Here is a 23,993-nt window from a genome sequence, read left to right as displayed (position 1 = left end):
CGCCAGTCAGTCACTCACCCACTCGCCCTCTCGCTCGCACTTTCTCGCACTTTCTCGCACTCTCTCGCACTCTCACACGCAGAGTGTGAAACACACACAGTCATGCTCCCATTCACACGGAATGGACAGAAAGAGGGGTGGAGTAAGGAATGAATGCATGCCATTCGGTAGTCTAGGTGTCCGCTGTGGATGTGTCGCTGTGTCGCTGCTGATAATGACGGAGATTGCTGCTAATTTTGAACCTGCTGCTGCCCACTCAACCGCACTGCAGCATAGCGCAACGCCGACGGACCGACGGACCGACTGCCGACCGATCCTCGGTCGGAGTGCTGAGCTTGTTATGGCGAGGGGGAGATGGGAATAGAGAAGTTGAGGGATCGGCATCACAGGAAGAGAGCTTAGCCTGGCAGATTTCGACTGGCCGCTCCACTGTGAATGCTGCCGTGGATGGGTCCTTGAGCGTGACTAGTTGGTGGTTCGCCTGAATCGTCCCTTGAGTAGTCGTCGTGGGCGATGCTTGTGCCGTAAGAGTACGGTGTGCAGCCCTGAGGCGCCGTGCTGGGGCGACGCATCGCCACGGCCGGTCCACCAATCGGCAAAGGAGCCAAGGGAAGCGCATTGGGGTGTCCAGCTCGCAGGGGCTGTGTTCCAGGGCCGGGCAGGGATGGATGCGCCCGTCGGATTACGCAAGCCAATGGAGGAAGAAGACGGAGCAGCCATCTGGCGGGCGTGGGACGCATAGATGGAGGCTGGCCTGTGCATCGATGCGGGCGCAGCGGGCAGCAGCGACACGGAGCGACGTGGCATGCCGTGCTGGTGGTGGTGTTGAGGGTAGTGGTGTTGATGCTGCTGCTGTTGCTGCTGCTGAAAGTGGTGGACACTGTAAGGCCGTCCCATACCCATACCTACGCTCGGTTCTGGCGTGGACATCGACGAGGTAGGACAGGGCAAGGGGGGACGGACGACGATGGGCCGGGGAATAAAGGGAGCCACAGTGCCCCGCTCGGTGCTCGAAGCAGTCCACCAGGCCAGTGTCTTCCTGCTGCTGCTGGTCGTGGCAGTGGTCGAGCAGGCAGCGTCGTTTGTCCGCTGCGGTGACTCGTGCATGCTGGACGCCGTCGCTTCGCTCTGGGTCTCCAAGCTCGCCTGCGATGCCGAGGCAGATAGCGACAGCGAGCTGCTAGCACTCGACACGATGCTGGGCGAGAGCGAGGGAGATCTATGCAGCTTGTGCTCGCCCTCTGACTGGTGGTGTTGCTGAAAGAGACTGGAAGTGGGCTTGGAAGTCAGCCGCAATGGCGCAAGCGGCGCCTGAGAGATGAAGCCCGTGTCTGGGCCGGCTGAATGCGCCGAAAAAGCAACCTGGGCTGACGCAGGTGCAGAATCTGGATGGAGAGCCGGATGGAAAGACGTCGTATGTGGCGGCGCAGACGATGGCTTTTGTTGCAGCAGCGCAGCCAAGAGGGCCTCGCGCTCCTTTCGGCGTGCAAGTCGCTTACGCTTCTCCTGGCTCATCCGCGCCCGTCCCTTGCGCACCGGCTTGGCCGGGTCCAGCATCGACAGCCCGCCAAGGCCCTCGTGGTCACTGTCGCCAACGCGGCCATGAAAAGGCAGGAGACGATGCTTGGTCATGGCTGTTTTGTTCGCCGCCTCCTCGTTCTCCTCGGAGCTGGGCTCCGAGTGGACCGCATAGAGAGCGACCTCGGTCGCGAGCGTCGCAATGTCAATTTCGACGCCGAGGTCGTTCTGGATCTGTATAGTCGCTGCTTCCGGCAGCAACGAACGGAGGAGGTAGCTGGCCATCTGTCCACTCTCGGCATCGTCCAGCGCCAGGTGCGGCATCTCGCTCGCGGGTGTTGCAGGCATGGACAGCGACAGCCCAATCGGTGGCTCGCGACGTCCACGACAACGGCGGCCACCTTCCCCGAGCAGGACAGACGCAAGCTCCGTCTGCGTAAAAGTGGACAAGGGCATCGCTGTTTCCGCCATTGCTGCGCTCGAATAGACTGTGCCCGTCATCGCGCCAGCAGGAGAGCCAGGGCTAGTGCCTGGGCTCGTCGAGGCGCAAAAGTCCACGTCAATCGTCGGCACGCTCGTTGGCAGGAGGCCACCGCCGCTGCGACTCATTCTCCGCCGCGTCCAGAGCCCCGAGGCCATCCTCGTTATCCGCACCAGGTCGTGATCGTATGCTGTAGAGGGGCTTGTCGGAAGCGACAGTTTGGTCTCACATTTCGGCAGCGATCATCCAAGGTCAGTAGCCAAGCCAAGTCAGAAAATAAGGCTGAGACAGGAGCTCGGCTTGACGGATGTGATATAGGGCACTGTATGATCTGCTACACTATTGTAGCCAACAACAGCTCTAGCTAGCAGCTGTACAATTTGCGTCACCAAAGCCGAGGCCCTGGCTGGGCCGATGTTATCGGGCGGCGCATCTTGAGGCATGCGCGCGGGCGTTGAATTAAGCGCGGTCCGTCGCCCCTTTTTGAACGTTGTTGTCATCACCCTAGCTGGACCTTCCTGGCTGGCTGGGTGGTTTGTCCGGCCAAATCCCCGCTCCATGGCTCCGGCATTTTACAGCCTGAGTGGGAAACCCTACACACGCTGGGCGGAGGAGGGGCCACTTTTTATCCTCTTGCCGCGACAGGCGGGAGGCGCTGCCCTTTTTCTTGATACATAAAAAGGCCTACTCTGAAGTGGGCACTTTGGCCTCTCATCTTCTCTATCTCAGCCTGTTGTGACACTCTGCAACTGCTACTGCCACGATGTCTTCTCACACACTTAGCGACGATTTCAAGGAGCAAGGAGACGCGATGGGCCTCCCCATCGAGATTGTGCGGGCGGCCGAAAAGGGCCACGTCGCCACCGATGAGCGCGGCCATGCGCTCGTGCAGCTCGACGCGGCCCAGGAGGCCCGCCTTCGTCGCAAGATCGACTGGTACGTGGTGCCGCCCATCTCGCTCGTCTACTTTTGGTGCTTCATCGATCGTGCCTCCCTCGGCAATGCCCGTCTGGCACATCTCGAGCAGTCCCTCGGCCTCAAGGGCTACGATTTCAATAGTGAGTGGATGGTTCGGCCATCATTGACAATGCCCAAGTAGAGCCTGATCTCTTCTCTCCTCGCCGCAGTTCTCGCGACCGCATTCTACGTGACCTATCTCCTCTTTGAGATGCCGTCGTCGCTCCTCTGCAAGCGTGTCGGCCCTGGCAAATATCTGCCCTGCTGCGCAGTGGCCTTTGGTCTCCTCACTGTCTCTTTTGCCTTTGTCCAGTCCTTTTCGGCCGCCATCCTCGTGCGTGCCCTTCTGGGTGTGGCTGAGGCGGCGCAGTTTCCCTGCACGGCCTACTATCTCGTGCGTTTTGTTTCTTCTTCTTTGGTCAACTTTACGCTCAGTCGTGCCAGCTGACCGCCGCTTATGTTTTCTTGCTTTGCAGTCCCGCTTCTACCGCCGGTGAGTGCGCGCGCGTCAGTGACTTTTGAGCCCGCGCATTGGCACCTGATGTAGACCCTTTGTTTGAAACAGCGACGAGCTCATGGCGCGCCTGTCCATCTATCTCGCCGGCGCGGCCCTCTCGTCGGCCCTGGGCTCGCTCTTGGCCTCGGCAATCTTGACAATGGACAGCATCGGCACCCTCAAGGGCTGGCGCATGATCTTTCTCGTCGAGGGCCTCGTCACGGTGGGCGTCGGCATCGCCGCCTACTTTCTCGTCACCGACAGCATCCAGAGTGCCCCGTGGCTGACGAAAGAAGAAAAAGCGCTGGCCGAGGCGAGGATCAAGGCTGAAAATGTTGTCAGCACCGAAGTCGTCGAATCGATGCGGCTCACGACGCTGCTGGGCGCCATCTTCAATGTCCCCGTCCTCTTCAACGGCCTCATCCTCCTCTTTACCCAGGTCACCGTTCAGGGCATGGCCGTCTTTCTGCCCTCGATTGTCCGCACCATGTTCCCACACCGCAGCGTCGTCGTCCTCCAGCTGCTCTCGGCGCCCCCGGTCTTTCTCGCCGCCATCAGCACCCTCATGCTGTGCTACCTGGCCCGAAAGACGGGCCAACGCGGCGTCTTTGTCCTCGTCGCTGCCTTCACTTCAGCTACCGGCTTTGCCATCTGGGTTGCAACGGACCACCACCAGGCGCATCTGCGCTACGGCGCCGCCTTTCTCGTCGGCTTCGGCTCCTTTGTCCTGGGCGCTCTCTGCCTGGGATGGACAAGCGCAAACTGCCCCTCGGACACTGCTCGAGCCGGCAGCATCAGCGCCGTCGGCGTCATTGGCAATGTGTGCGTTTTGCTTGTCTGCTTCTCTGTGTCCATCGTCTACCATCTGCTCACCTCTGCCTGCTGAACGCAAACAGCGGCTGCCTCATCTCCGCTTGGACCTACATCCCCAAAGGTGAGCCTATATCCCCTCACCCTTTCTTTTCCCCTCTCTCTCACAAAGTGACACTGACTGCCAGAGCAGACGCGCCCAACTATCGCATTGGCCATGCGATCAATCTCTCGACGATGATCGGCATCATAGCTTCAACGCTTCTCCTCCTCACCTACCTACGCCACCAGAACCACCGCAAGACCAAGGGCGAACTCGACGGCCGCATCCAGGGGCTCCAGGTCGCAGACCAGCAGCTCCTGGGGCACCGTCACCCAGGCTTCAAGTACAGCTATTGAGCATTCCGTAGCAGCAGCCCGAGCTTGTTTTGTACATGGTGGCAGCTACCCCACGCCATATCATGGTCCGTGTATCGTCGATTCAAAGAAGGTTCCTCCAGTGCGGGGAGATGATGTCATTCATGGGTGATGGATCAATCTATTCCGCCCAATTTAGTGTGTTATTTTTCTTCGTTTCTGATCTGTCACTGGCATCGGAAGAAGCCGCATGGAGGCCAAGGCCAAGGCGCATCGTGTGGCGCGCCGAGAGTCGGGTAGGCTCACAGCCAAGGATCTGCGACGACAAGCGACGACGACGAACGACGACGGAGAAGAAGCGCTCGGGAGTCGTGTTGGCCTGCCTTTGGCTTGGCTATGCCCCGCCCTTTGTGCTTGGCGAGCGCAGATGCAAGGACCGTAATTCTCCGTTTTTATTGAGTCCGGCCACGCGTCGCCCAATCTCCGCTGCCTCGGTTCTGCCGCGCTCTCTGGGTTTATTTTTTCCCAGCTCTTATTTTTAACCCTACCCTACCCTTGATATAACCGCAACAGCCAGCCACACGGGCGAGACAAGCGAAAAAAAAAAGAAGGAGAAGTCAATATGCGCGTCGAATCGACGTAAAATAGGCAGAGGATTATTCTATCTGAGCATCGTCTCCGATCGCACGGCCGTCTCTGTACAACAGTACAAATATAGATCGACGCGAAGCAAAGACATCAACAAGCAGCGGCATGAGGAGTTGATTGGCGTCGTGCATGCTGCTGTAGTACTCTTTTTTTCCCTGGTACCATAGCGAGCTAATACATACAAGCTAGACCTAGAAATTGATAGCATGTGGTGAGGTGACGTTGCAGGTCCGATGACATGATAAAAAATCTTAAAAAAAAACAACCCAAAAAAATCTCCCTGCTGATATTGCACGGCACATGCTAGCGCAGGGCAGGGGTCCAACACGGCTGCAGAAAAATTTGTACCCTTGGCGCAGGGCGCGCGCGCGGTCTCGATGGAGGGAGGCGAGGGGGCCAAGCGGGCCTGGGCGGCAGGAGCAGTTTACCAAACCTGCAGTTTTTCAAGAAACTGGCTTCGGAGGGGAGGAACAGGAGAGGCCGTAGAAGAAAAATTCGAAGCAAGGATGTGTGGTAGAGTGTGGTGTGATGTGCATCGGAAGGGGAGATCGGTCTGACCGAAGCTCTTTTTTTTTGGCCTCGGACCTCTTCCGCCTCACTCCGAGTCGGCCCCCTCTTCCTTTCTTTCTTACTCTATCACCACCAATACTACCACTGCCCTCAGCACCCATAGCCGAGAGATGGCGAGAGGGAGCAAGATGGCCAAAACGGCGCTCGTCAGCCTCGTGGCCGCCGCGGCCTTGGCGACGTCGGCCGCAGGAAGGTCGCTGCGGTTCGGCGAGCGGGATACCTTCCAGCACATCGACCGGAGAGACGTCTCGGGCGATGGCTCGACGTTCAATGGCAAGACGTACGACTACATTGTCATCGGTGGCGGGCTCGCTGGCCTGACTGTCGCCTCGCGGCTGTCCGAGGACTCCGACGTGACCGTCGCCGTCATCGAAGCGGGCGCAGACATCTATGGCGCCGACCAGCAAAAGTTCCTCACGCCCTCGGCCAATCTCTACAACACGGCCGTCGGCACACAGTACGACTGGCAGTGGGTCACGGCCAACCAGCCGGGCCTCAACGGGCGCAGCGTGCCATGGCCCAGAGGCAAGGTCCTCGGCGGCAGCTCCTCGATCAATGGCCTGTACATGGTCCGCGCCTCGCAGATCGAGCACGACGCCTGGGGCAACCTCATCGGCGCACCCGAGATCTGGGCGTGGGACAACATGTTCAAGGCGATGAAGAAGTCGGAAAACTTCCAGGCGCCCGGCTCCGACGTGACCGGCGCCGTGTCCAGCCTCAGCTGGAACCAGTCGAGCCACGGCACCAATGGTCCCATCTGGACCGGCTTCCCCGCCGTCGAGTACGACTTTGTCGAGTCGTTCCTCCAGTCGGTGCAGAACCAGGGGACACCGATCTCGAAGGACCCCGATGGGGGCCAGTCCTGGGGCGCCTTCCTGGCCACGTCGGCCATCAACCAAAAGTCGTGGGTCCGCTCAAACGCCCGCAACGGCTACTTGGACGGCACCGACCAGCGCGGCAACATTCACGTCCTCACGGGCAACCAGGCCACCAAGATTCTCACCGATGCCTCGGACCCCAACAATGTCAAGGCCACAGGCGTCCAGTACGCCTCGGGCTCGGGTGCCCAGGTGTACACTGTCAATGCCGCTCGTGAGGTCATTGTCTCTGGCGGCTCCATCAACACGCCTGCGCTGCTCCAGCTCAGCGGCATCGGTGATGCGAACCAGCTCAACAGCCTCAATATTAAGCCTGTCGTCAATCTGCCGGGCGTGGGCCACAACGTGCAGGATCACCTGAGTAGCGCCGTCGTCTTTGGCTTCCAAGGCTCGGCCAAGCAGCCTCCTGGGTCCGTCACGGGCAATGCGGAGACGGACTCGTTTGTCAACTCGGCCATTGCCTATGTCAACTTCACTACCCTCTTTGGCGACTATGCGCAGCAGCTCATCGGCGATCTGCGCGGCAACCTGACCAATGTCATTGCAAGCGCCAAGGTGTCCGACGACGTCAAAAAGGCCTACAACCTCACCTACACTGCGCAGGTCAATGATGTCTTCAACTCGCCCGTCGGCCCGATTGAGCTCCTCCTGGCCGCCATTGGCAACACGGTCCAGGTCCAGGTCGCCCTTCAGCACCCGCTCTCGCGAGGCAGCATCCTCATCACCAGCACCGACCCCTTTACAGGTCCCAAGATCGACCCGGGGTACCTGACCCAGGACATTGACCTGCAACTCCTTCGCGAGGGCTTCAAGCTGGCGCGCACGGTGGGCAACTCCATGAACGACGTCCTCAGCGGAGAGCAGGTCCCTGGCAACAGCGTGTCGACCGACGACGACTGGGACCAATTCATCAAGAACAACGCCGGGACAGAGTACCACCCGTCGTCTTCCTGCTCGATGCTGCCCCGAGCCGATGGCGGTGTCGTTGACAAGAACCTGCTTGTCTATGGCACCACCAACCTCCGCGTCATCGACGCCAGCGTGCCCCCCACGGCCGTCAGCGCCCATCTCATGACGGCCACGTATGGCTTGGCAGAGATTGGCGCAGACATCATCAAGGCCGCTCGCGCCAACCAGCAGTATGCTGGTACGCCCACGCAGCAGCAGAGGGCGGCTGCCTCTGCCTCTGCCTCGGCATCGGCATCTGCTTCCAGCAGCTCGTCAGCCGCACAGTATTCGCAAACCGTCGGCACGGGCAACTCGGGCCGCTCTGGGTCGAGCGCGGCGCCCGCGTCCGTCGTCCTCTCCATGGCTGCCGTTTCGCTGTCTTTTGTCCTCGCATCGACTCTTCTCCTTGTCGCCTAATTTCAAACATCGGCCTCGCAGCAGCATCACTACTACTACTAGCATACAAAGGACAATCACTACCAATCAACAGCTCCGGACAATTTCTTTCTCTGCTCCATTTTTTTCCTTCCACACGCTCTCTCTGTATCCCTCTAGTCTCTCATTCTTCCTGCCGTCGACAAACAATCGATGATGCGTTTGGAAACGTCCATTTTGGAGAACGTTTGCCCAAGCGGGGAGAGCATGTTCCCAGCATCTCACAGACACGTGGGGTCAATTTGCTCGTCCGTGCGCTCATCCTGTGACCCTGATTTGGGAAGCTCGCACACCCTCCACCCAGCGGTGCTTGATCGACCTTGATCGATCAGTGCGTTGACCCTCCCCGAGCCCGGATGCCCGGGCAATCCGCCACGCGAGCGCAACGAGCGCCTGCACTGGGCCTGTCGCTTGGCACTTACTTCTCCCAATTGAGGCGGAATCGTGCGGTTGGTTTCCTGTGTCGCACGTTAACGCAATTCAATTGGGACTCCCCCCTTTCTATTTCTTTTTATTTCTTGTTTTCTTTTGGGTATTTTTATGGCTTTAGTTTCTTCGCAGAAAGGGCCAGAAGAGCGGCGGGCCCCGCATCTTGAGCTTTTCTCGCTTCGGCCAGGCTGAAGTCGTCCGTGACAAGGTTTACAAGGTTTAGAGCTCCTGCCGGGGCACAGTATGTAGGCTTTGCATTGGCCCAAAGACGGGGACCACCTAGGAGAAGAGTTTCAAAACAAGAGCAATGTGGCACAGCACTGAGCACAGACCGCACTTCCCGCCCGCATAGGCTATAGGGCATACCTTCGCATGTGTGTTACATGTGAGGCACTTACTTCTCCCGATCGTGGCAAAGGCTTATTGCGCTACCGTCATACGGCACTTTCACCACAGCCTCTGTGCAGGGTGGCTCGTGCTGGGCCCTTTTGCGTTTCAATAGCAATGTGTTATTTTTTTCTTCCTCTTTTGTAGCACTTCCTTCTCCCAGTCGGCCTCTGCCCTTTCGTCCGGTGATCAGAAGGAAGACAGTCTCCTTCTTCCTCCCTCTCCCACTTTCCCGCTCCTGGCGCCTTGACCCTGCGCCTATATAAAAATCATCGCCCCAGTATGGCGTACCTAATTCCTCCCACCCGCCCACCCTCTTTATTGCACTCACTCGCAGCATATTAACCACCACCTCTTGTGTTCATACCGTCAAAATGACCGTCAGTGCTCAGACTGCACACGCCAACGGCAACGGCACCGCCGTCGACGCCGCCAAATACTCCAAGGAGGTCAACACGGCCCGCGACTACTACAACTCCGATGACGCCGACACGGTAAGGTTTCTACCTTGTTTCGCATCAACAGACAGGCCACTGACGCTTGCTTGCAGTTCTACCACCTCTGCTGGGGCGACGGGAACGGCGACCACATCGTGAGTACCGGCTCTTTCTGACCAATGAAAGGGAGAAAATTCTTACCATTTTTGGCGCCACTCTCGCAGCATGTCGGCCTGTACGCAGAGCCCCAAGAGTCGATTCCTGTCGCGGCGCACCGAACGGTGACGACGATGGCCTCTGCACTTGGCCTCAACTCGTCCATGCGGGTCCTCGACGCTGGAGCGGGCTACGGCGGCAGCGCGCGCGAGCTTGCAAAGACGTACGGCTGCCGCGTCACCTGCCTCAACCTGAGCGACGTTGAGAATGCGAGGAATGTTCGTCTCTGCCGGGAGCGCGGCCTCGACAAGCTCGTTGATGTCGTCGACGGCAGCTACGAAGAGATTCCGTTCGAGGACGACAGCTTCGATGCCGTCTGGAGTGAGTAGCTAGCATCTACAGGGCTGGTTGACATTGTGAATGATGCTGACAAGTGTCACAACAGGCATGGACGCCTTCCTCCACTCCGGTGATCGCCTCAAGGTGAGCCTGAGCAGAAAAATGCGATGCAGTGGGACACACGACTGACAATGTCTGTGTCCATAGGCCCTCAAGGAGATCAAGCGTGTCCTCAAGCCAGGTGGCCAGTTCATCTTCACGGTAAGTGGACGACCATGCTTTCAGGCCCATGCTTGAACCACAAAGCTGATGGAAGAACGGCGACGTAGGATCTGATGGCATCGGACAACCCCAACCCAGCCGTCATGCAGCCAATCCTCGCGCGGCTGCACCTGACGACGCTCGGCTGCCCAGGCTGGTACAAGTCCGAGCTCGAGAAGCTTGGCGGCAAGGTCCAGTACACGGACCACACCGACATGCTCACGAACCACTACCGTCGAGTTGGCGAGGTCCTTCAGGAACGAAGGCACCTGGTGAGTCTTGGCTCGCTGCACTACTTCTTGGCCAGTAACTCTCGTGCTGATGAGGGCGGGAACGTTTAGATGAAGGGAAAGATCAGCGACAAGTACATCGACACTATGAGCGCAGGGCTGGACAAGTGGGTCAGCGGAGGACGCAGCGGCGACCTCGCCTGGGGCATCACCCACTGTCGCTTCTAGTACCTAAGCCCTCATCTGTATCTGAATGTAGCCAGTGCCGTCTCTTGAAAGGACCATTTCTGAATGCAGTGAAGCCTGGGACCCGAGCGAGAAGAAATGACACGTGGCCCTCGGAGCGCGCCTGCAGGCTGGTCTCGCCCGCCGCCCGTCTTAAATTTTTTTGCTCTTTTTTTTTTTTTTTTTTTTTTTTTTTTTCTGGCCCCTTGCCTGGGGAGAGCGAGACAGCCCACGTAGCTTCTTCTTCTTCCATCTACGAAAACCTACCTACACCATCTTAGCACGGCCCTTCTTCCACCCCTCTACACAGCATGAAGGTGAGCCCGAACTGGTCCGAAGAGCCAGTCACGAAGCACGTCAGCTGATCTGGGATCACCGAACACAGCTCTACACCGACAAGGTTTCTGGCGACGAGATGTTCTCGGACGGCTTTGACTTGTGAGTCCTGTTGCTCCTGCTCTTTCTGCTCCTCTGCCCGCCCTCAGAAGCAGCTGATGGGCATTGGTACACAGCAAGGACATTGACGATGTCGTCTACGAGGTCGATGCCGCCAACATTGTCGTCCAGGAGGGCGACGTCGACATTGGAGCCAACCCGAGTGCCGAGGAGCAGCAGGAGGCCCTCGAGAATGGCGGTCAGCAGGTCATCAACATCGTCCACTCGTTCCGCCTCCAGTCGACGACGTTTGACAAGAAGTCTTACCTCACCTACCTCAAGGTGTGTGTTCTGCGTCGTTCTCTCGGGGTCTGTGTGGGGCCAAAGACTGACTGGGCGTTGGAATGTTCAGGGCTACATGAAGGCCATCAAGGCTAAGCTCCAGGCCGAGAACCCAGAGCGGGTCGAGGTGTTCGAGAAGAAGGCCGCCGAGTTCGCAAAGAAGATCGTCGGAAACTTCAAGGACTACGACTTCTACACTGGCGAGTCGGGCGACCCGGAGGGGTGAGTTTCTACCCTGCCCAAGCTTGATTGAAAGGCTTCCTGAGCTGACGAGGATTCCTTACTGCGAACAGAATGGTTGCGCTGCTCAACTACCGCGAGGACGGTGTCACGCCCTACCTCATCTTCTGGAAGGACGGTGTCAAGGAGCAGAAGATCTAACGGGACACACACCGACTGTAAATCAAGGAAAGCAAGGCAAATCCCGAGGATGGCAGGGGGCTACCGCATGAAAAGAAGAGGCCAATCCACCAAATATCCCTACACTCCCAATCTACCGCTCAAAAGGCCAGAACGTAGTAATGTAGACTTCTCCTCTCTCGCCTCTTTCTGTCTTTTGCTTTTCCTTGAGAGGCGCAATTCCGTAGAGTGCTTTCTTCTGTCTCTTTTCAATCTCACATCTTTCTCTGCGACCTCATCACGATGTGCCTTTCTTCATCTTTGACGGGAGATCCGCATCGTCTAGAGGTGAATGTGCGAAGGAAGCCAAGAGTCATTGTAGAGTCAATTCGTGAATCAAAACAACCAAAAGCTTTGTGGCTGGGCGTGCATTGCAGCACGAAGCTGGTGCTCGCGGCCTTCCAATCCCCGATTGGGCCATTTGTCCCTTGTCGGGACTCGACTCTCTGACGAGGCAGCCGCCCAATTCTGCACCGGGATAGATTCATCACAGTGAGAGGGTGAGGAAGTCTTAATGAGGGACAGGAGGAAACGTGGCGCTCCTCGGACGGGAGCTGGGGGCCGTGGAGACACGCACGGTTGCTGTCCGCTTTGGTTCGAACGAAGGATTGGAAAGATGCCTCTGCATATAAAACCCATTCGCCGTCGTGCCTAAAATTTCTTTGCTGACAGTCCGAACCAAACAAATAAGCTGTAGGTCTATCTGGAGGGGGTCTGGAAGGCGTTTCTGCCGGCACTTGTTGAGGACGACGAGACAAGATTTCAATATCTCGAGCGATAGAACAGGTAGATACAGCTAGAAAGGGGAAGAGAGGATAAAAAGGAACTAGCAAGAAGATCGCCGTGGGCGTGCGCTGCTGGCAATCTAGGAAAGTTAAAAAAGTACCGTTCTTCGCCTTCCCGTGTCTCTCCTATTCCTTCCCTATCTCCCGCGCCCACCACCCTCACCGACCTTCCCGAGCTCGAGCTGACAACAAGGTGAGTCTAGCCTCGTTGCGAGACTGGTCGGCGCTCCTCATAGACTGTTCGCTCGTTTGCCATTCTGCCGTCTGTCCTGCCCGCCCTGTGATTTCATTAGCCGAGCCTCAGGGCCGACGAGCTAAACATCGGAGTGGACGGGGAGGGCTCGTGCACGCGCCGCCTCTATTTCCGTCTTGCCACCGACTCTAAAGATTTGCTCGTTGGGCAGGCCTAGAAGTGGCCCAAATTTTTCCCTTCGTTTTCCCCACCTCTATCTTCCAAGGACGCTTTTGCCGATCTTCTCTTCTCCCCTTCCCTCCTCCTCCTCCTCTTTGCCCTCTCTTACGTCGTCTGCCTGATTAGCACCTCGGCGCACACAAGCATCATGTCGCATCTCTCCACCCCTCAGAATGGCGCAGGCGTCAAGGCGTCGCGCACCCGCGGTGCCTCGCACATTGTGAGTGTCCTTCTCAGTGTTCGCACAAGCACCACCTTGCTGACCTGGCTCGCCCTCCGGCAACCTTTGATCGGCACAGGACTTCAAATCGGCCACGACGGGCGTCGCTGCCAAGGCGATGCGCAACGAGCTCAACAAGATGGTGGCTGAGATCGAGGACCCTGTCGCACGCAAGGTGAGCTCCTCTGCCTCCTGCCTCTCTACCAGCAGAGCACGATCCTGACAAGAGACTGGTCCAGGCCTTTGACGCCGAGATGTCGTCCTTCTTCACGCTCTTCAACCGGTATCTGAGCGAGCGGGCAAAGGGCGAGAAGCTGTGCGTTGTTCCTGATTCATTTGAGCGCATACATTTGGGAGATAGCTGATTTCCTTGTCACGACAGTGTCTGGGACAAGGTCAAGGCGCCTGCGCCAGAACAGATCACGCCCTACGACCAGCTCAAGCCAGCGTCGAACACTTCGCTGCTCAACAAGCTTGCCGTTCTCAAGCTCAATGGTGGCCTGGGCACGACGATGGGCTGCACGGGCCCCAAGTCAGTCATCGAGGTCCGTGAGGGCATGACTTTCCTCGACCTCTCTGTGCGTCAGATCGAGCACCTTAACTCGACGTACAACGTCAATGTGCCATTCATCCTCATGAACTCGTTCAACACCGACGACGACACGGCGCGTGTCATCCAAAAGTACGCCAACCACAACGTCGAGATCCTGACGTTCAACCAGTCGCGCTACCCTCGTGTCAACAAGGAGTCGCTCCTGCCCTGCCCACGCAGCGCCACCAGCGACAAGTCCCTCTGGTACCCGCCGGGACACGGCGACCTGTTCGACGCCATGTACAACTCGGGCCTCCTCGACCGACTCATCAACGCAGGAAAGGAGTACGTCTTCGTCTCCAACGTTGACAACCTCGGCGCAGACGTCGACCTGAACATCTACCAGCACATGATTGACACCCAGGCCGAGTTCATCTCGGAGGTGACGGACAAGACAAAGGCCGACGTCAAGGGCGGCACCCTTATTGACTACGAGGGCACGATCCGGCTCCTCGAGATTGCCCAGGTGCCGAGCGAGCACGTCGAGGACTTCAAGAGCGTCAAGAAGTTCAAGATCTTCAACACCAACAACCTCTGGCTGAACCTCCACGCGATCAAGCGCGTCCTGGAAAACGACGAGCTGGACCTCGAGATCATCGTCAACAACAAGTCCCTCGGCTCTGGCGAGGCTGTCATCCAGCTCGAGACGGCTGTGGGCGCGGCCATCAAGCACTTCAAGGGCGCAAAGGGCGTCAACGTTCCGCGGTCGCGCTTCCTTCCCGTTAAGAGCTGCAGCGATCTGCTACTCATCACCTCGGACCTCTACTCGCTCGAGCACGGCAAGCTGTGCAAGGACAAGTCGATCGAGTTCAACACCACGCCCGTCATCAAGCTGGGCCCCCACTTCAGCAAGGTGGCCCAGTTCCAGGCACGGTTCAAGACGGTGCCCAACATGAAGGAGCTCGACCACCTGACCATCTCGGGCAACGTGACCATTGGCAGGAATGTGACGCTGCGGGGCACCGTCATCATCATTGCCGTTGAGGGGTCGAGCATCAACATTCCCGACGGCTCCATCCTCGAGAACAAGCTCTGCTCGGGTTCGTTGATCCTTGTCGACCACTAGACTTGCAGAGCGCCCCTTTTGGTCTTCATATCCTCTTTTTTTTTCAACTACATCTTTGGAGCCTCAACTTTGTCATTGTCTTTTGTGTGAACCGGAGCCGTTCAATTCTGCGAGTATTGGGTCTGCTCTCCTGTAAGCGCGTCGCTTTGTGAGGTCGTCGTCAGAAGGTAGAGAGTGCTCTTTGTCATGCCATGGTGTGAGGGAGGGTTGCGACGTGAGGCTCGAAACCATGGATTACTGCGCTTCTAGCAGCCCAACGCGGAGAAACTAAGGCCGATGCATACGGAACAGGGTCCCTCCTACCTCTGGTCCTCTCTTTTCCCTTATCGAGGGACCCGGTGAGAGAAACGGAGAAATTGGACAATGCTCTTGACATCTTTTGGCCGATAGTCTACGTTCGATCTCCCCGGACAAGAAAAGGAAAACCTTATTCAATGGCGAAGCCGCTCTAGCCTCGTCTAATTGCCGCTTAGCCTCGTCTCGACCGTACCGAAAAAAGGAGAGGGGTCGAGAGAGAGAGAGAAAGAGAGATAGGCTAGATAGGAGCCTGCTTCGAGTCAAGGGCCCTGCTACTCCAAGTCTGTGGCTGGCGATAACGGTCTGCGTAGAGTTAAGCTTTATCGAAGCGTTGGCTTATGCGCTACTTGGTAAGGTTAGATTAGCCTGGATTGGCCATCAAGGCAACGTGACCCGTCAATCTGATCCGACCCAACTGCCGTGTCTGGTCACAAATGAGAGGCAGTGCGACGCTAGTAGTCGCACAGGACGTCTTAGGTGGCAGCCAGAGTTGTTGCTAGTAGTGCAAAAGTAGTGGCCCCTCTTCGTGCAGTGCGGGACGCGCGCTTCTTCTCCTCGCCTTGGGCAGGCAAGAGCTCCGCGGCGAGACGTAATACAAGATCGAAAGTGGCAGCCATGACGATTGATAAAGCCACTCGCCACCCACTCGATGGCCTAGACATCCAAAAGGAGCGAGCAAGCCATCCCCACCTTTCCGTGCGGCGCGGGGTGGATCGAAGAATCGATGGATGCACCCCGCTTTTTCTTGTGGCTCTTCTTCCTCTTTGGCTGTCCACCTCGACTTTCGTCATAGAGGCTAGGCCAAGCGAAAGTCTTGCCAGGGTGAGGGGACGGCTGGCTAGAGGAGAGGCTTGCCGAAAAATAAAATTGTGAATAATAAAATGAAAATTGATCTAAGCCATCCTGCAAAAATAACATTAATACTTAACTAGCGAGGCGCGCGTCATTCAGACAATGCTCGAGCGGTGCACGGCACCGGCCAGGCGCAGACGCAGACTGAAGACTGCCAAGGTGCCCAGAACGTGGGATCTCGCTCGCGTCTCGTGGGTCGTATCGATTTGCTGGTCCGTTTCAAATCTTGCGAGACCCTTGTGTCGGAACAGCCAGCTAGTACCAGCTACTAGTGTAGATCAGAGTCGTTGTGTCAGAACAGTGAGCCTGTTCGGCAAGGAACGATCCTTCCGATGACGGCTGCGCCACTGAAAGACACACTGTAATCGCGGGACTAGACTGGTAGGGTGCGTGGAGCGATGGATGGTGTGATAAGGCTGTTTCGATGATGCGATTGATTGCCCTTGTGAGAGCAGCGTAGGTGCTAGACACAGTTCGGGAGATAGCATATACAGGGTCGGTGGGGGGTTATCTGAGGATACAGATGTCAGAGCGGTTGGCGCCATGCACCATGCATGCACCACCCTCTTTTTTCTTTTTTCCTTAATCCCTTTCTATCTCGAATTAATAAAATTAGAGCGCGGGCTCAGGGTGCTGAAGTGTGTGCGGGCGGGCCGTGCCGTGCGGTCAGCCATCCTGCCTTCTCTCGGCTGGTAGGGAGTGGGAGCGAAGGCGGCTGGCTATCTGAAAGAAAAGGTGCAATAGAGAGCCATCACTTGCACCACTTCCTCCCCATCAACACCAACGAGAACCGCGCCACGGCGACCTACTACTTCTTTTGGTCCAGCCTTTCTGATCTGGCCCGACGCAGCCGCCCGCGTACAAATCGCCACTACTAGCTAGTTTCAGCAGCGGGGGGCGCATTTGCGTGACTCGAGCGCGCGCGCGCGCGCAAACAACGGACTCGTTTGTCCCATACATCACGCCAGAGCCAGCGCCTCGCACCCAGCAATCAGCAACCACACACATCTGAGTCTATTGCCCTTTCTATCTTTAGCAGCACCCCCACCCGCCCTTCCTCATCCTCTATCTTCTTTTAATTCGGACGGAGTAGCAAAAAAGGCGTGCTGCCGCGACTTACCTCGCGTCATCTGCCCTATCGCCAGCCTTGTGCCGTGCACCAGCGATAGAGACGCACACCTACGCAAGGACGCGCTCAAGCCAGGCTGCGGGCGGGCGGGCAACAGCTGCTGCTGAGGCGTGCAACAAATTTGTCAAGGCGACGACGGGTCGAGGTCCGCCTCTTGAGCCCCGCATATAATCACGAGGGCCTGCCTGCTCGCTGGCTCCTCTCCTCGTTCTTCACAACGATAAACGAACGTCTTCACTCGAGTCGGTAGGGAGTAGGACAGACGAGGAATTAAAAGGCGAAAAAGAGACATAGTAGGAACAAGAGGGGCTGGACCACGCCTAGCCTACGCCGCCTATCGTAGCTTGCTCCCCTCCGACTTGTGCTCCTCCGGCGTTAGGAGTTGAGTCGATCGCAGCTAGCAACCGCAGCCGCAGCCGCAGCGTCAGCACCAGCACCGACAGCAGCGCCCCCGACGTCTTCTGAATTGGGCAGGCGCCTTGGCAAGGCAAGCTGAGCCCGCTCACGGACCTCCTCGGCGTATATTCCTTTCTTCCCAAATTTCTTCTCCCTCCCTCTTTTCTTCTTCTTCTCTTTCTTCGCTCCTTCGCATCCCTGCCACTCCCTGCCACTCCCTGCCCCTTCCAGCCCTACTTCATCAAAACAACGCGGCGTTGGGCGCTGATAAGCACGATGGACATCTTCGCTTCTTCTGCCTCCCCCTCCCTCTCTACGGCAACCTCGCCAGGCCCCATCAGCCTGGCTGCGACGCACTACCGCCAGAAGCACCAACGCTACTCGAACGCTTCGTCGCCCAGGATGCAAGACTTTGATGAAGATTGGGACGAGGCCACCGTCTACTTTCCCACCTTTGCGCGTAGAGGCTCACAGCAGGCGCCGCCCAGCCTCGAATCGGGCTTCCTCAGCGGCAATGAGCTGTTTGAGCACGACGACGCCACCGCGAGCGAGGCTCGCTCGTCGCAGAAGAGGCTCAGCACGGCCGACTTGGCCATGATCTGGGACGAGGAGGACAGGGACGACGACCACCGCGACTACGACGAGGAATACGACGATGAAGAGGCCGAAGACGACGACGACGACGACGAGCGAGCATCATCAGAGGGAGACGCCGTGAGGGAGCGACCGTCGGCGCACACATCTCGTCGCACGTCCAACTGCTCTGCCTCGACTGCGGCCACGAGCGTGTCTACCTCGACTATGTCGCCAACGCTTGCCTTTGCGCGTCGCCCGTCCAACTGCGTTGGCTCGCCCCCCAACGCCCAGCTCAGGAGGTCTGGCCAGCCGGCCTCTGCGGCGACTACGACGGCGACCGCACCCACGACTAGCACCCGGATCGTCCCGCCTCTCTCGCCCAGGCAGACGCAGGCGGCACTTCGCCGTGACATCAGCATTCACTCTGCGCTCTCACTCCATGCCGGTGGATCTCTGTCGACGGCGTCGAGCAACAGCAGCGCCATCAGTGGAGGCAATACCGGTCGCTCCGTCAGCCCTCGCAGCGCTCGTTCGACGCCTCCCACCCCTCGCAGCATCACCGAGGACGGGCCTGCCACGGCGGTTGCGACAACTACGACGACAGCGGGAGCAGCAACAGTGACGACGAACAGCAGCCGTGAGACACTCAAAGATGCAGGCAAGCTCCATCGCAGTCCCACGCTGCCCAAGACGAGGCACGACGGCAAAGCCAAAGCAGCACTTGCCAACCCGGCGACGGTGGCCTTTACCGCAGCTGAGCTCATCGCTGGTCGCAAGCGCAGCTCCACCGGTCCGCCTGCCTATGCCTCGTCCTCCACGACTCCCCCCATGATCCGGGCCAAGTCGGACTTGATCGTGGGCCAGCGCCAGCACCGTCCTCGCCAGCCGGCTCAGGCTCAGTCCAACGCACGCGAACCGTCTCCCATCCCGTCGCCGCCAGCCAGACCGAGCGGCCTGACGCCTTCGCCAAGCCGCCCTGCCAAAGCGACGACGACGGTCGAATGGCAAGAGCCTTCGATCCTCCGAAGGCACACCTGCAGCCATCCCCAGCGGGCGTCCAGGGCCATTCACGTTCTCCGTCGGTCCTCCAAGGGTGCAACACCGGTCGACCCGCGACCCTGAATGACCCACCGTCGTTGTCGCTCAATCTCCTTCACTACGCACGCTCTCCGTCCTCTACATCTCTGCAATCATCGTCCTGTTCCGTCACATCTCACTCACAAGAATCGTCTCAATCATCACACACTCACATACACACTTCAATCAAGGCTCTCATCATTCTTCTTCATCTCTACTTCTTTCGCTGTTAATCGGTCTTAACCTTCGTCTCTCCTTGTATGCTAGCTTCTTCCTGGATGAGGACCACCCTCTCTTTCTCCTTCATTTGTATCTCCCACAATTCATCATCTCATCTCATCTCATTGAAGAAGAGTGTGTCCCCAGTCTGAAGCCTGGCCTGACGATGTCCATGAGCGACAAGTCTTCCTCTAGCTTCGGCCGACTGGTGCCTGCCTCCACTGCTGCACGTCCTTTCTTCTGGCAACGACCAGCGACATATGAGCTCGCCTCCCTCGTCGCCCCTCTTTCCACCCTCGCCTGCTTCCCCAGGCGGCAGCCCAGGCGTTTACGACGCCGGCGAGGAAGTCGAGGGTGAAGTCGCGCCTGTGCCTCTGCCCATCGCGCGGCGATGCCCGCCGCCGTTAGCGATCCCGGGCCTCACCTACGAGCGCCACTTTTTCGCGTCGGACGCCCTTGTGGCGGCGCTCCTCGACGGCATCGCCGCCTGTAACTACTTTGATGCGCGCGCTGGGCGGGACCAGGCAGTGCTGTTTCTCGGCCGGCCTGCACTGCCGTCTTCGTCGCCGTCGTCATCGTCGTCATCGGCGCCTGCCTGGCTCAGCACGCTCCTCGACTACACCCGGACGAACCTCGATGCGCGCGTGCCGGGCTATGCCCTCGTCTTTCCGCAGTCGCCAGACGACGACGATGGACAAGGAGGGGCAGAAGGGCGAGGCTGGGACGGGCGGAGCCGGCAGGTGATTCTGAACCTGTACGAAGCGGGTCAGGGGCTCGCGTCGCACATCGACCTGCCGCACCAATTCGACGACGGCATTCTCGTCTGCAGCTTTGGCTCGGGCTGCACGATGCGCTTCAGCCGAGAGAGCAGCGCTGGGGGGGAGCAATGGCAAGAGAAGGGGCAGAATGAAGAGCGGGAGCAGGTGGAGCACGTCTACCTCGAGGACCGCAGTCTCGTCCTGCTCAGCGGCGAGTCGCGGTGGGCGTGGAAGCACGGCATCGAGGCGAGAGACGAGGACCTCGTCGAGGGCGAGGCGGGTGAGGTGGAGAGGATCCGGCGGGGCAAGCGGCTCAGCATCACAGTACGGTGGCTCTTGTCGCACGAAGAGCGGCAGAAGAGGGGAGCACACAAGAGCGACGACGTTGGCGAGGAAGTGCAGAGGGAACAGAGCAGAGTGGCCAGGAGGATCTAGCGGCTGGGAACGCAAGCACATGTATTGATAGACAAGCAAAGAGATTGAACAAGACATCTTTAATTGGCACTCAGAGTAGAGGGCTTGCGCTCAGAGAAGAGAACTGCAATCAGAGAAGAGGGCGGGCACTTTCGGTGGACGTCGAGTCCAGTTGAGACCACGAGGCAGACGAGTGGGAGGCGTCGCTGGTGCCTGACGATGTGTAGAGAGTGGTGTCATCGTCGACGTCGCCATCGTCGACCTGGTAGTCCACCACGACACGCTCCTCGGTCGACGAATGTGGCGCTGGCGTAGTAGCAGGCACGGAGTCACTGCGCTGCTGCTCGACGTCGTCGGTGAGCACGATGCGGTAGCGGTTCACGCCGGCAGGGAAGTTGGCGTACTGCCAGCGGACCGACTCGACGGCCTTGCTGAGCCACTGGCCTCGGCGAAGGCCACGGTGGTTGCTAAAGCCCCTCGCTGCCTTTTCGCCGCACTCGCTCTCGGTTTCGATCTCCTTGTCCGTCTCGGTCTTGCTGTTCTCGGTCTCGGAGGCTGTGCCAACGTCGAGGCCGGCCCTGGACCGGCACCAGCGTCTCATCATGCCGCAACTCGCCGCCTTCCTCCACTTCCTCCTCCTCCTGGCTTTGTGGGAGCACCGAGCGATGGCCCATATGACGAGCAGCAGGAGCGAGACAAAGAACCAGGCGGCCAGGATGGGGTTGGAGCCAAAGAGGCCGACGACGGCGCCGATGATGGCGTTGAACACTTCGACGATGGCCTGCGGCGTGTGGTCGCCGATGTCGTGTACGGTGCCAAGGACGAAGCGTTGGAGCGGCTTCATTGTGACGAGGAAGAAAGCGAGGAGCAGGATGCTGAAGATGATGCGGTGCGGGCGAGAGCGACGGCGCCTACGGCAGCGACGGAGCTGGAAGGCTTCCTCCGCGTCATCGTGGTCGCCATCGCTCATGCGACGATAGTGACGGTGACCGTGCCATGAATGGCGGCCAAAGGAGCGTGGCCCAAAGCGGTGTCCATGGTGATGGCACTGGCACTGGCAGCATGGAGCATTGGTCGGAGCAGACGGCACGGTCGGCTTGTCGTCGCTGCTGCTGTTGCTTTCCTTCTTGTCGCAGTCCGACAAAGTCATCTTGTCAGACTTCTTCTTGCCCTTGGAGCTCGAGGACGAAGTCGAGGAAGAAAGGGTAGGTGAGGGTGGGTAGGGCGGCGAGGGCAGATTGGGGTCCTCGACGCCAAAGGGCTCGGAGAGGATCATTTCTTATACTGCTCCCTTCTTCTCGCCTTTCGTCCTCGTTCTCTTCTGTGGCCGCGTCAGCGTCTCCAAAAAGAGTGTGTATGTATATGAAGCTCAGTTAACCCCGCCGCCGAGACCAAATCGCACGAAACGAGAGCCCAAAAAGTGAAGGGGTAGCAGCACGACAAGACAGCTGGCACGACGGAACCGTAATCGGGAGGGCAGTCAGAGCTCAGCTTTTCCGTCCCACCTCTCTTATTTTATTTTACTTTTTTTCCCCTGTTCCTGTCCTGCGCTGAGTCGCAGTCGCCTGGGCGCGCTCGAGCCATGCGTGCGCGTGGAACTCCTTGCCAAAGTCTTCCCGCTGCTACTACTACTCTACTGCAACTACAACCCTGCTATTACTGCAACTCTACTACTGCCGTAAGTAAGTAAGTGCAGTCCGATGTAACCTATTGCAAAGCCTGCGCCGCTGTCACGGTGGCGGTGTTGCCAGTGTTCCAGAGGCGGGCTGCGCGCTCAGCCTCGTGCTTCGCTTGCCGGAGACCCAACTGGTAGGCATCGTGCACCAAGCTGAAGTCGAGTAATCTGTGCGCAAATGACGCTTGGAACTCGTCATTGGGCTCAATGACTTCGATGTGTGTGCCGTCCGACGAGGACTTGAGCTCGTCGAGCTCGTCGATGAGCTTGGCTGCGATGGGGTCGTCGTCGTCGTCGTCGGCGTGGCTGAAGATGGGAAAGCACGAGACGACGAGGATGCGACGGTGGCCTGCGGCGAGGGGCGCGTGAAGCATGCTCCGCACCCCGCCGTCCATGTATCGCTCCTTTCCCGCGCCCACTGTCACGGGTGGAAAGGCGCCAGGGAGCGCGGTACTCGACGCAATGGCCTTCTGTAGCGACACGCCCGACGCAGCCGTCCAGACCTGTGCCTGGCCCGTCTCGACGTCTGTCGAGGTGATCAGGACCCCGGGCGGCCATGCGTCGCATTGAGCAAAGCTGGCAAAACGAGGGCCCGACACGTACTCGTGCTCCGATATTGTCGGTGTGGACACGGACAGCTGCCCAATGCTTCTGTACTCGGCCTCGGGGTCTGCCGACGTGACTGCCCGCCGACGCGCCTCCGTGAGCTGGGCGATGAGATCTGGCGGTGAGGGCGCAGGTGCCACGGTGGCCACAGTGGAGCTGCTCGCCGTGGCCGCAGGTGCGGGGCCCAAGAGCATGTAGAGGTCGCGGCCCAGCTTGAGCTGTGCGCCCACAATGGCGCCCGCAGAGGTGCCCACGACAAGGTCCGCCTCGGCCAGCTCGACGCCCAGGGATCGCAGACCGGTGACGAGGCCAATCTCCCAGCCCCGCCCGACGGGTCCGCCGCCGCCAAGGACGAGCGCGCGCGTCTGTCCGTCTCCCATGCTTGCCATCATGTCGTCGTTGTCGTTATCGTCGTTGTCGTTGTCGTCGTTGTCGTTGTCGTCGTTGTCGTTGTCGTCGTTGTCGTTGTCGTCGTTGTCGTCGCCGTCGTCTTGCCGCGATTCGCGCACAGCCTGCTCGCGACTAGTTTTCAACGCGCAGGCCGAGGAAAGCCACATTTGCTGCTCTCCACCAGATCTGCCGTCCGATCAAATTTATCAGAAACGCATCACACACACACAACGCAAACAAAGTCGAGCAAACCAGTGTGGATCAAGAAGTAATCATTGCGATTTCATCGTCTTCACCATCATATGTGTAAACAGAGGGGGTAAATAATGAGGGGAAGTGGGCGATGCCGCTTAGTTCTGGGCCTTCTGCTTGTGGAGCTCGGCCTTGGAGTCGTGCTTGGACTCGTCAATCTTGTCTCCGACGGCGTCCTTGGCAGCCTCGGCGCGTGTTCCGAGCGAAGCGTCGGTGTTGCCCTTGGCAATCTCCTTGTTGCCCTCCTGTTGGTTGGTAGTAAGAAGGATGTCAGTGGATGGCTTCGACAAGCAGTCAAGAGGATGTGCTAACCTTGGAGGCAGTGGAGGTAGCCTGCTGGACAGACTCCGAGACGTAGTTGGCGGCGTCCTTGACGGTCTGCATTGTTGCGAGTTAAGGTGTTGGGGTGGGTTTTGTTTGGGTGGAAGAAGCTTTGTTTGGTAGTGGGTGAGGGAAGAGAAGACGGACCGGCGAATAAGTTGTGCTTTATATACCCACACAGGAGCAAGGAAATCGGATCGATGCTGAGCGGAGTCCAAGGGTCGACTACGTGTCCGAGCATCACACACATACACAACATCTGCTCATTAACGTACAGT

The 23,993-nt window shown here is 58.5% G+C and overlaps 12 protein-coding genes across 12 annotated transcripts; 7 read left to right on the top strand and 5 right to left on the bottom strand.

The window, feature by feature from the left end:
- Positions 1-309: 309 nt before the first annotated feature.
- FA10DRAFT_55136 (hypothetical protein) lies at positions 310-1,942 on the bottom strand. The gene has a single exon (XM_025525569.1). It carries the CDS (start codon positions 1,864-1,866, stop codon positions 466-468), a length of 1,401 nt encoding a protein of 466 aa, XP_025373801.1. The 5' UTR covers positions 1,867-1,942; the 3' UTR covers positions 310-465.
- A 1,577-nt stretch (positions 1,943-3,519) lies between these two features.
- FA10DRAFT_270154 (MFS general substrate transporter) lies at positions 3,520-4,762 on the top strand. The gene is made up of 3 exons (XM_025523018.1): positions 3,520-4,274; positions 4,349-4,386; positions 4,456-4,762. The coding sequence occupies exons 1-3, from the start codon at positions 3,532-3,534 to the stop codon at positions 4,659-4,661; spliced, it is 987 nt and encodes a 328-aa protein (XP_025373800.1). The 5' UTR covers positions 3,520-3,531; the 3' UTR covers positions 4,662-4,762.
- Positions 4,763-5,875: 1,113 nt separating this feature from the next.
- Positions 5,876-8,349, top strand: FA10DRAFT_270151 (mala s 12 allergen precursor). The gene has a single exon (XM_025523017.1). It carries the CDS (start codon positions 5,966-5,968, stop codon positions 8,078-8,080), a length of 2,115 nt encoding a protein of 704 aa, XP_025373799.1. The 5' UTR covers positions 5,876-5,965; the 3' UTR covers positions 8,081-8,349.
- An 877-nt stretch (positions 8,350-9,226) lies between these two features.
- On the top strand, positions 9,227-10,634 carry FA10DRAFT_270149 (putative sarcosine-dimethylglycine methyltransferase). Its single transcript, XM_025523015.1, has 7 exons — positions 9,227-9,408; positions 9,465-9,506; positions 9,576-9,888; positions 9,953-9,990; positions 10,054-10,107; positions 10,176-10,379; positions 10,449-10,634. The coding sequence occupies exons 1-7, from the start codon at positions 9,289-9,291 to the stop codon at positions 10,563-10,565; spliced, it is 888 nt and encodes a 295-aa protein (XP_025373798.1). The 5' UTR covers positions 9,227-9,288; the 3' UTR covers positions 10,566-10,634.
- Positions 10,635-10,847: 213 nt separating this feature from the next.
- On the top strand, positions 10,848-11,789 carry FA10DRAFT_246320 (putative translationally-controlled tumor protein). Its single transcript, XM_025519405.1, has 5 exons — positions 10,848-10,879; positions 10,948-11,000; positions 11,075-11,279; positions 11,350-11,501; positions 11,573-11,789. The coding sequence occupies exons 1-5, from the start codon at positions 10,874-10,876 to the stop codon at positions 11,658-11,660; spliced, it is 504 nt and encodes a 167-aa protein (XP_025373797.1). The 5' UTR covers positions 10,848-10,873; the 3' UTR covers positions 11,661-11,789.
- A 1,179-nt stretch (positions 11,790-12,968) lies between these two features.
- FA10DRAFT_270145 (putative UTP-glucose-1-phosphate uridylyltransferase) lies at positions 12,969-14,881 on the top strand. The gene is made up of 4 exons (XM_025523014.1): positions 12,969-13,095; positions 13,175-13,270; positions 13,335-13,411; positions 13,478-14,881. Exons 1-4 carry the CDS (start codon positions 13,024-13,026, stop codon positions 14,751-14,753), a joined length of 1,521 nt encoding a protein of 506 aa, XP_025373796.1. The 5' UTR covers positions 12,969-13,023; the 3' UTR covers positions 14,754-14,881.
- Positions 14,882-15,326: 445 nt separating this feature from the next.
- FA10DRAFT_54922 (hypothetical protein) lies at positions 15,327-15,906 on the bottom strand. The gene has a single exon (XM_025525568.1). It carries the CDS (start codon positions 15,839-15,841, stop codon positions 15,524-15,526), a length of 318 nt encoding a protein of 105 aa, XP_025373795.1. The 5' UTR covers positions 15,842-15,906; the 3' UTR covers positions 15,327-15,523.
- A 1,335-nt stretch (positions 15,907-17,241) lies between these two features.
- FA10DRAFT_54248 (hypothetical protein) lies at positions 17,242-19,342 on the top strand. Its single transcript, XM_025525563.1, has one exon. The coding sequence runs from the start codon at positions 17,704-17,706 to the stop codon at positions 19,123-19,125; it is 1,422 nt and encodes a 473-aa protein (XP_025373794.1). The 5' UTR covers positions 17,242-17,703; the 3' UTR covers positions 19,126-19,342.
- A 697-nt stretch (positions 19,343-20,039) lies between these two features.
- Positions 20,040-20,396, top strand: FA10DRAFT_217970 (hypothetical protein; the record flags this gene model as incomplete). Its single annotated transcript, XM_025518517.1, has 1 exon — positions 20,040-20,396. A coding segment is annotated over one exon (357 nt), but the record flags the coding sequence as incomplete, so codon positions are not given.
- Positions 20,397-20,547: 151 nt separating this feature from the next.
- Positions 20,548-21,963, bottom strand: FA10DRAFT_54327 (hypothetical protein). The gene has a single exon (XM_025525564.1). The coding sequence runs from the start codon at positions 21,745-21,747 to the stop codon at positions 20,602-20,604; it is 1,146 nt and encodes a 381-aa protein (XP_025373792.1). The 5' UTR covers positions 21,748-21,963; the 3' UTR covers positions 20,548-20,601.
- On the bottom strand, positions 21,931-23,791 carry FA10DRAFT_54699 (FabD/lysophospholipase-like protein). The gene is made up of 2 exons (XM_025525567.1): positions 23,758-23,791; positions 21,931-23,525 (listed from the first exon to the last, which is right to left on the bottom strand). The coding sequence occupies exon 2, from the start codon at positions 23,307-23,309 to the stop codon at positions 22,179-22,181; it is 1,131 nt and encodes a 376-aa protein (XP_025373790.1). The 5' UTR covers positions 23,310-23,525; positions 23,758-23,791; the 3' UTR covers positions 21,931-22,178.
- FA10DRAFT_235512 (glucose-repressible protein) lies at positions 23,493-23,778 on the bottom strand (the record flags this gene model as incomplete). The annotated part of the gene is made up of 2 exons (XM_025519030.1): positions 23,493-23,639; positions 23,707-23,778. The coding sequence occupies 2 exons, from the start codon at positions 23,776-23,778 to the stop codon at positions 23,493-23,495; spliced, it is 219 nt and encodes a 72-aa protein (XP_025373791.1).
- Positions 23,792-23,993: the final 202 nt, after the last annotated feature.

Source organism: Acaromyces ingoldii (assembly GCF_003144295.1).
Source record: "Acaromyces ingoldii strain MCA 4198 unplaced genomic scaffold FA10scaffold_11, whole genome shotgun sequence".
Lineage (NCBI taxonomy): Eukaryota > Fungi > Basidiomycota > Exobasidiomycetes > Exobasidiales > Cryptobasidiaceae > Acaromyces > Acaromyces ingoldii.
Note: the sequence above shows the minus strand (reverse complement) of the source record. Positions and strands in the feature narration are given on the sequence as shown.

Bases quoted from the DNA above. Each gene is read 5' to 3' on its own strand.
- FA10DRAFT_54248 (XM_025525563.1), top strand. From the start codon at position 17,704: ATGGACATCTTCGCTTCTTCTGCCTCCCCCTCCCTCTCTACGGCAACC.
- FA10DRAFT_270145 (XM_025523014.1), top strand. From the start codon at position 13,024: ATGTCGCATCTCTCCACCCCTCAGAATGGCGCAGGCGTCAAGGCGTCG. The intron at 13,096-13,174 runs GTGAGTGTCCTT...TGATCGGCACAG, and splicing joins CCCGCGGTGCCTCGCACATT to GACTTCAAATCGGCCACGAC. The intron at 13,271-13,334 runs GTGAGCTCCTCT...AGACTGGTCCAG, and splicing joins AGGACCCTGTCGCACGCAAG to GCCTTTGACGCCGAGATGTC.
- FA10DRAFT_270151 (XM_025523017.1), top strand. From the start codon at position 5,966: ATGGCCAAAACGGCGCTCGTCAGCCTCGTGGCCGCCGCGGCCTTGGCG.
- FA10DRAFT_270154 (XM_025523018.1), top strand. From the start codon at position 3,532: ATGGCGCGCCTGTCCATCTATCTCGCCGGCGCGGCCCTCTCGTCGGCC. The intron at 4,275-4,348 runs GTGCGTTTTGCT...GAACGCAAACAG, and splicing joins GTCGGCGTCATTGGCAATGT to CGGCTGCCTCATCTCCGCTT. The intron at 4,387-4,455 runs GTGAGCCTATAT...CTGCCAGAGCAG, and splicing joins TTGGACCTACATCCCCAAAG to ACGCGCCCAACTATCGCATT.
- FA10DRAFT_270149 (XM_025523015.1), top strand. From the start codon at position 9,289: ATGACCGTCAGTGCTCAGACTGCACACGCCAACGGCAACGGCACCGCC. The intron at 9,409-9,464 runs GTAAGGTTTCTA...GCTTGCTTGCAG, and splicing joins ACTCCGATGACGCCGACACG to TTCTACCACCTCTGCTGGGG. The intron at 10,108-10,175 runs GTAAGTGGACGA...ACGGCGACGTAG, and splicing joins GTGGCCAGTTCATCTTCACG to GATCTGATGGCATCGGACAA.
- FA10DRAFT_54922 (XM_025525568.1), bottom strand. From the start codon at position 15,841: ATGACGAAAGTCGAGGTGGACAGCCAAAGAGGAAGAAGAGCCACAAGA.
- FA10DRAFT_55136 (XM_025525569.1), bottom strand. From the start codon at position 1,866: ATGCCTGCAACACCCGCGAGCGAGATGCCGCACCTGGCGCTGGACGAT.
- FA10DRAFT_246320 (XM_025519405.1), top strand. The intron at 11,001-11,074 runs GTGAGTCCTGTT...ATTGGTACACAG, and splicing joins TTCTCGGACGGCTTTGACTT to CAAGGACATTGACGATGTCG. The intron at 11,280-11,349 runs GTGTGTGTTCTG...TGGAATGTTCAG, and splicing joins CTTACCTCACCTACCTCAAG to GGCTACATGAAGGCCATCAA.
- FA10DRAFT_54699 (XM_025525567.1), bottom strand. From the start codon at position 23,309: ATGTGGCTTTCCTCGGCCTGCGCGTTGAAAACTAGTCGCGAGCAGGCT.
- FA10DRAFT_54327 (XM_025525564.1), bottom strand. From the start codon at position 21,747: ATGATCCTCTCCGAGCCCTTTGGCGTCGAGGACCCCAATCTGCCCTCG.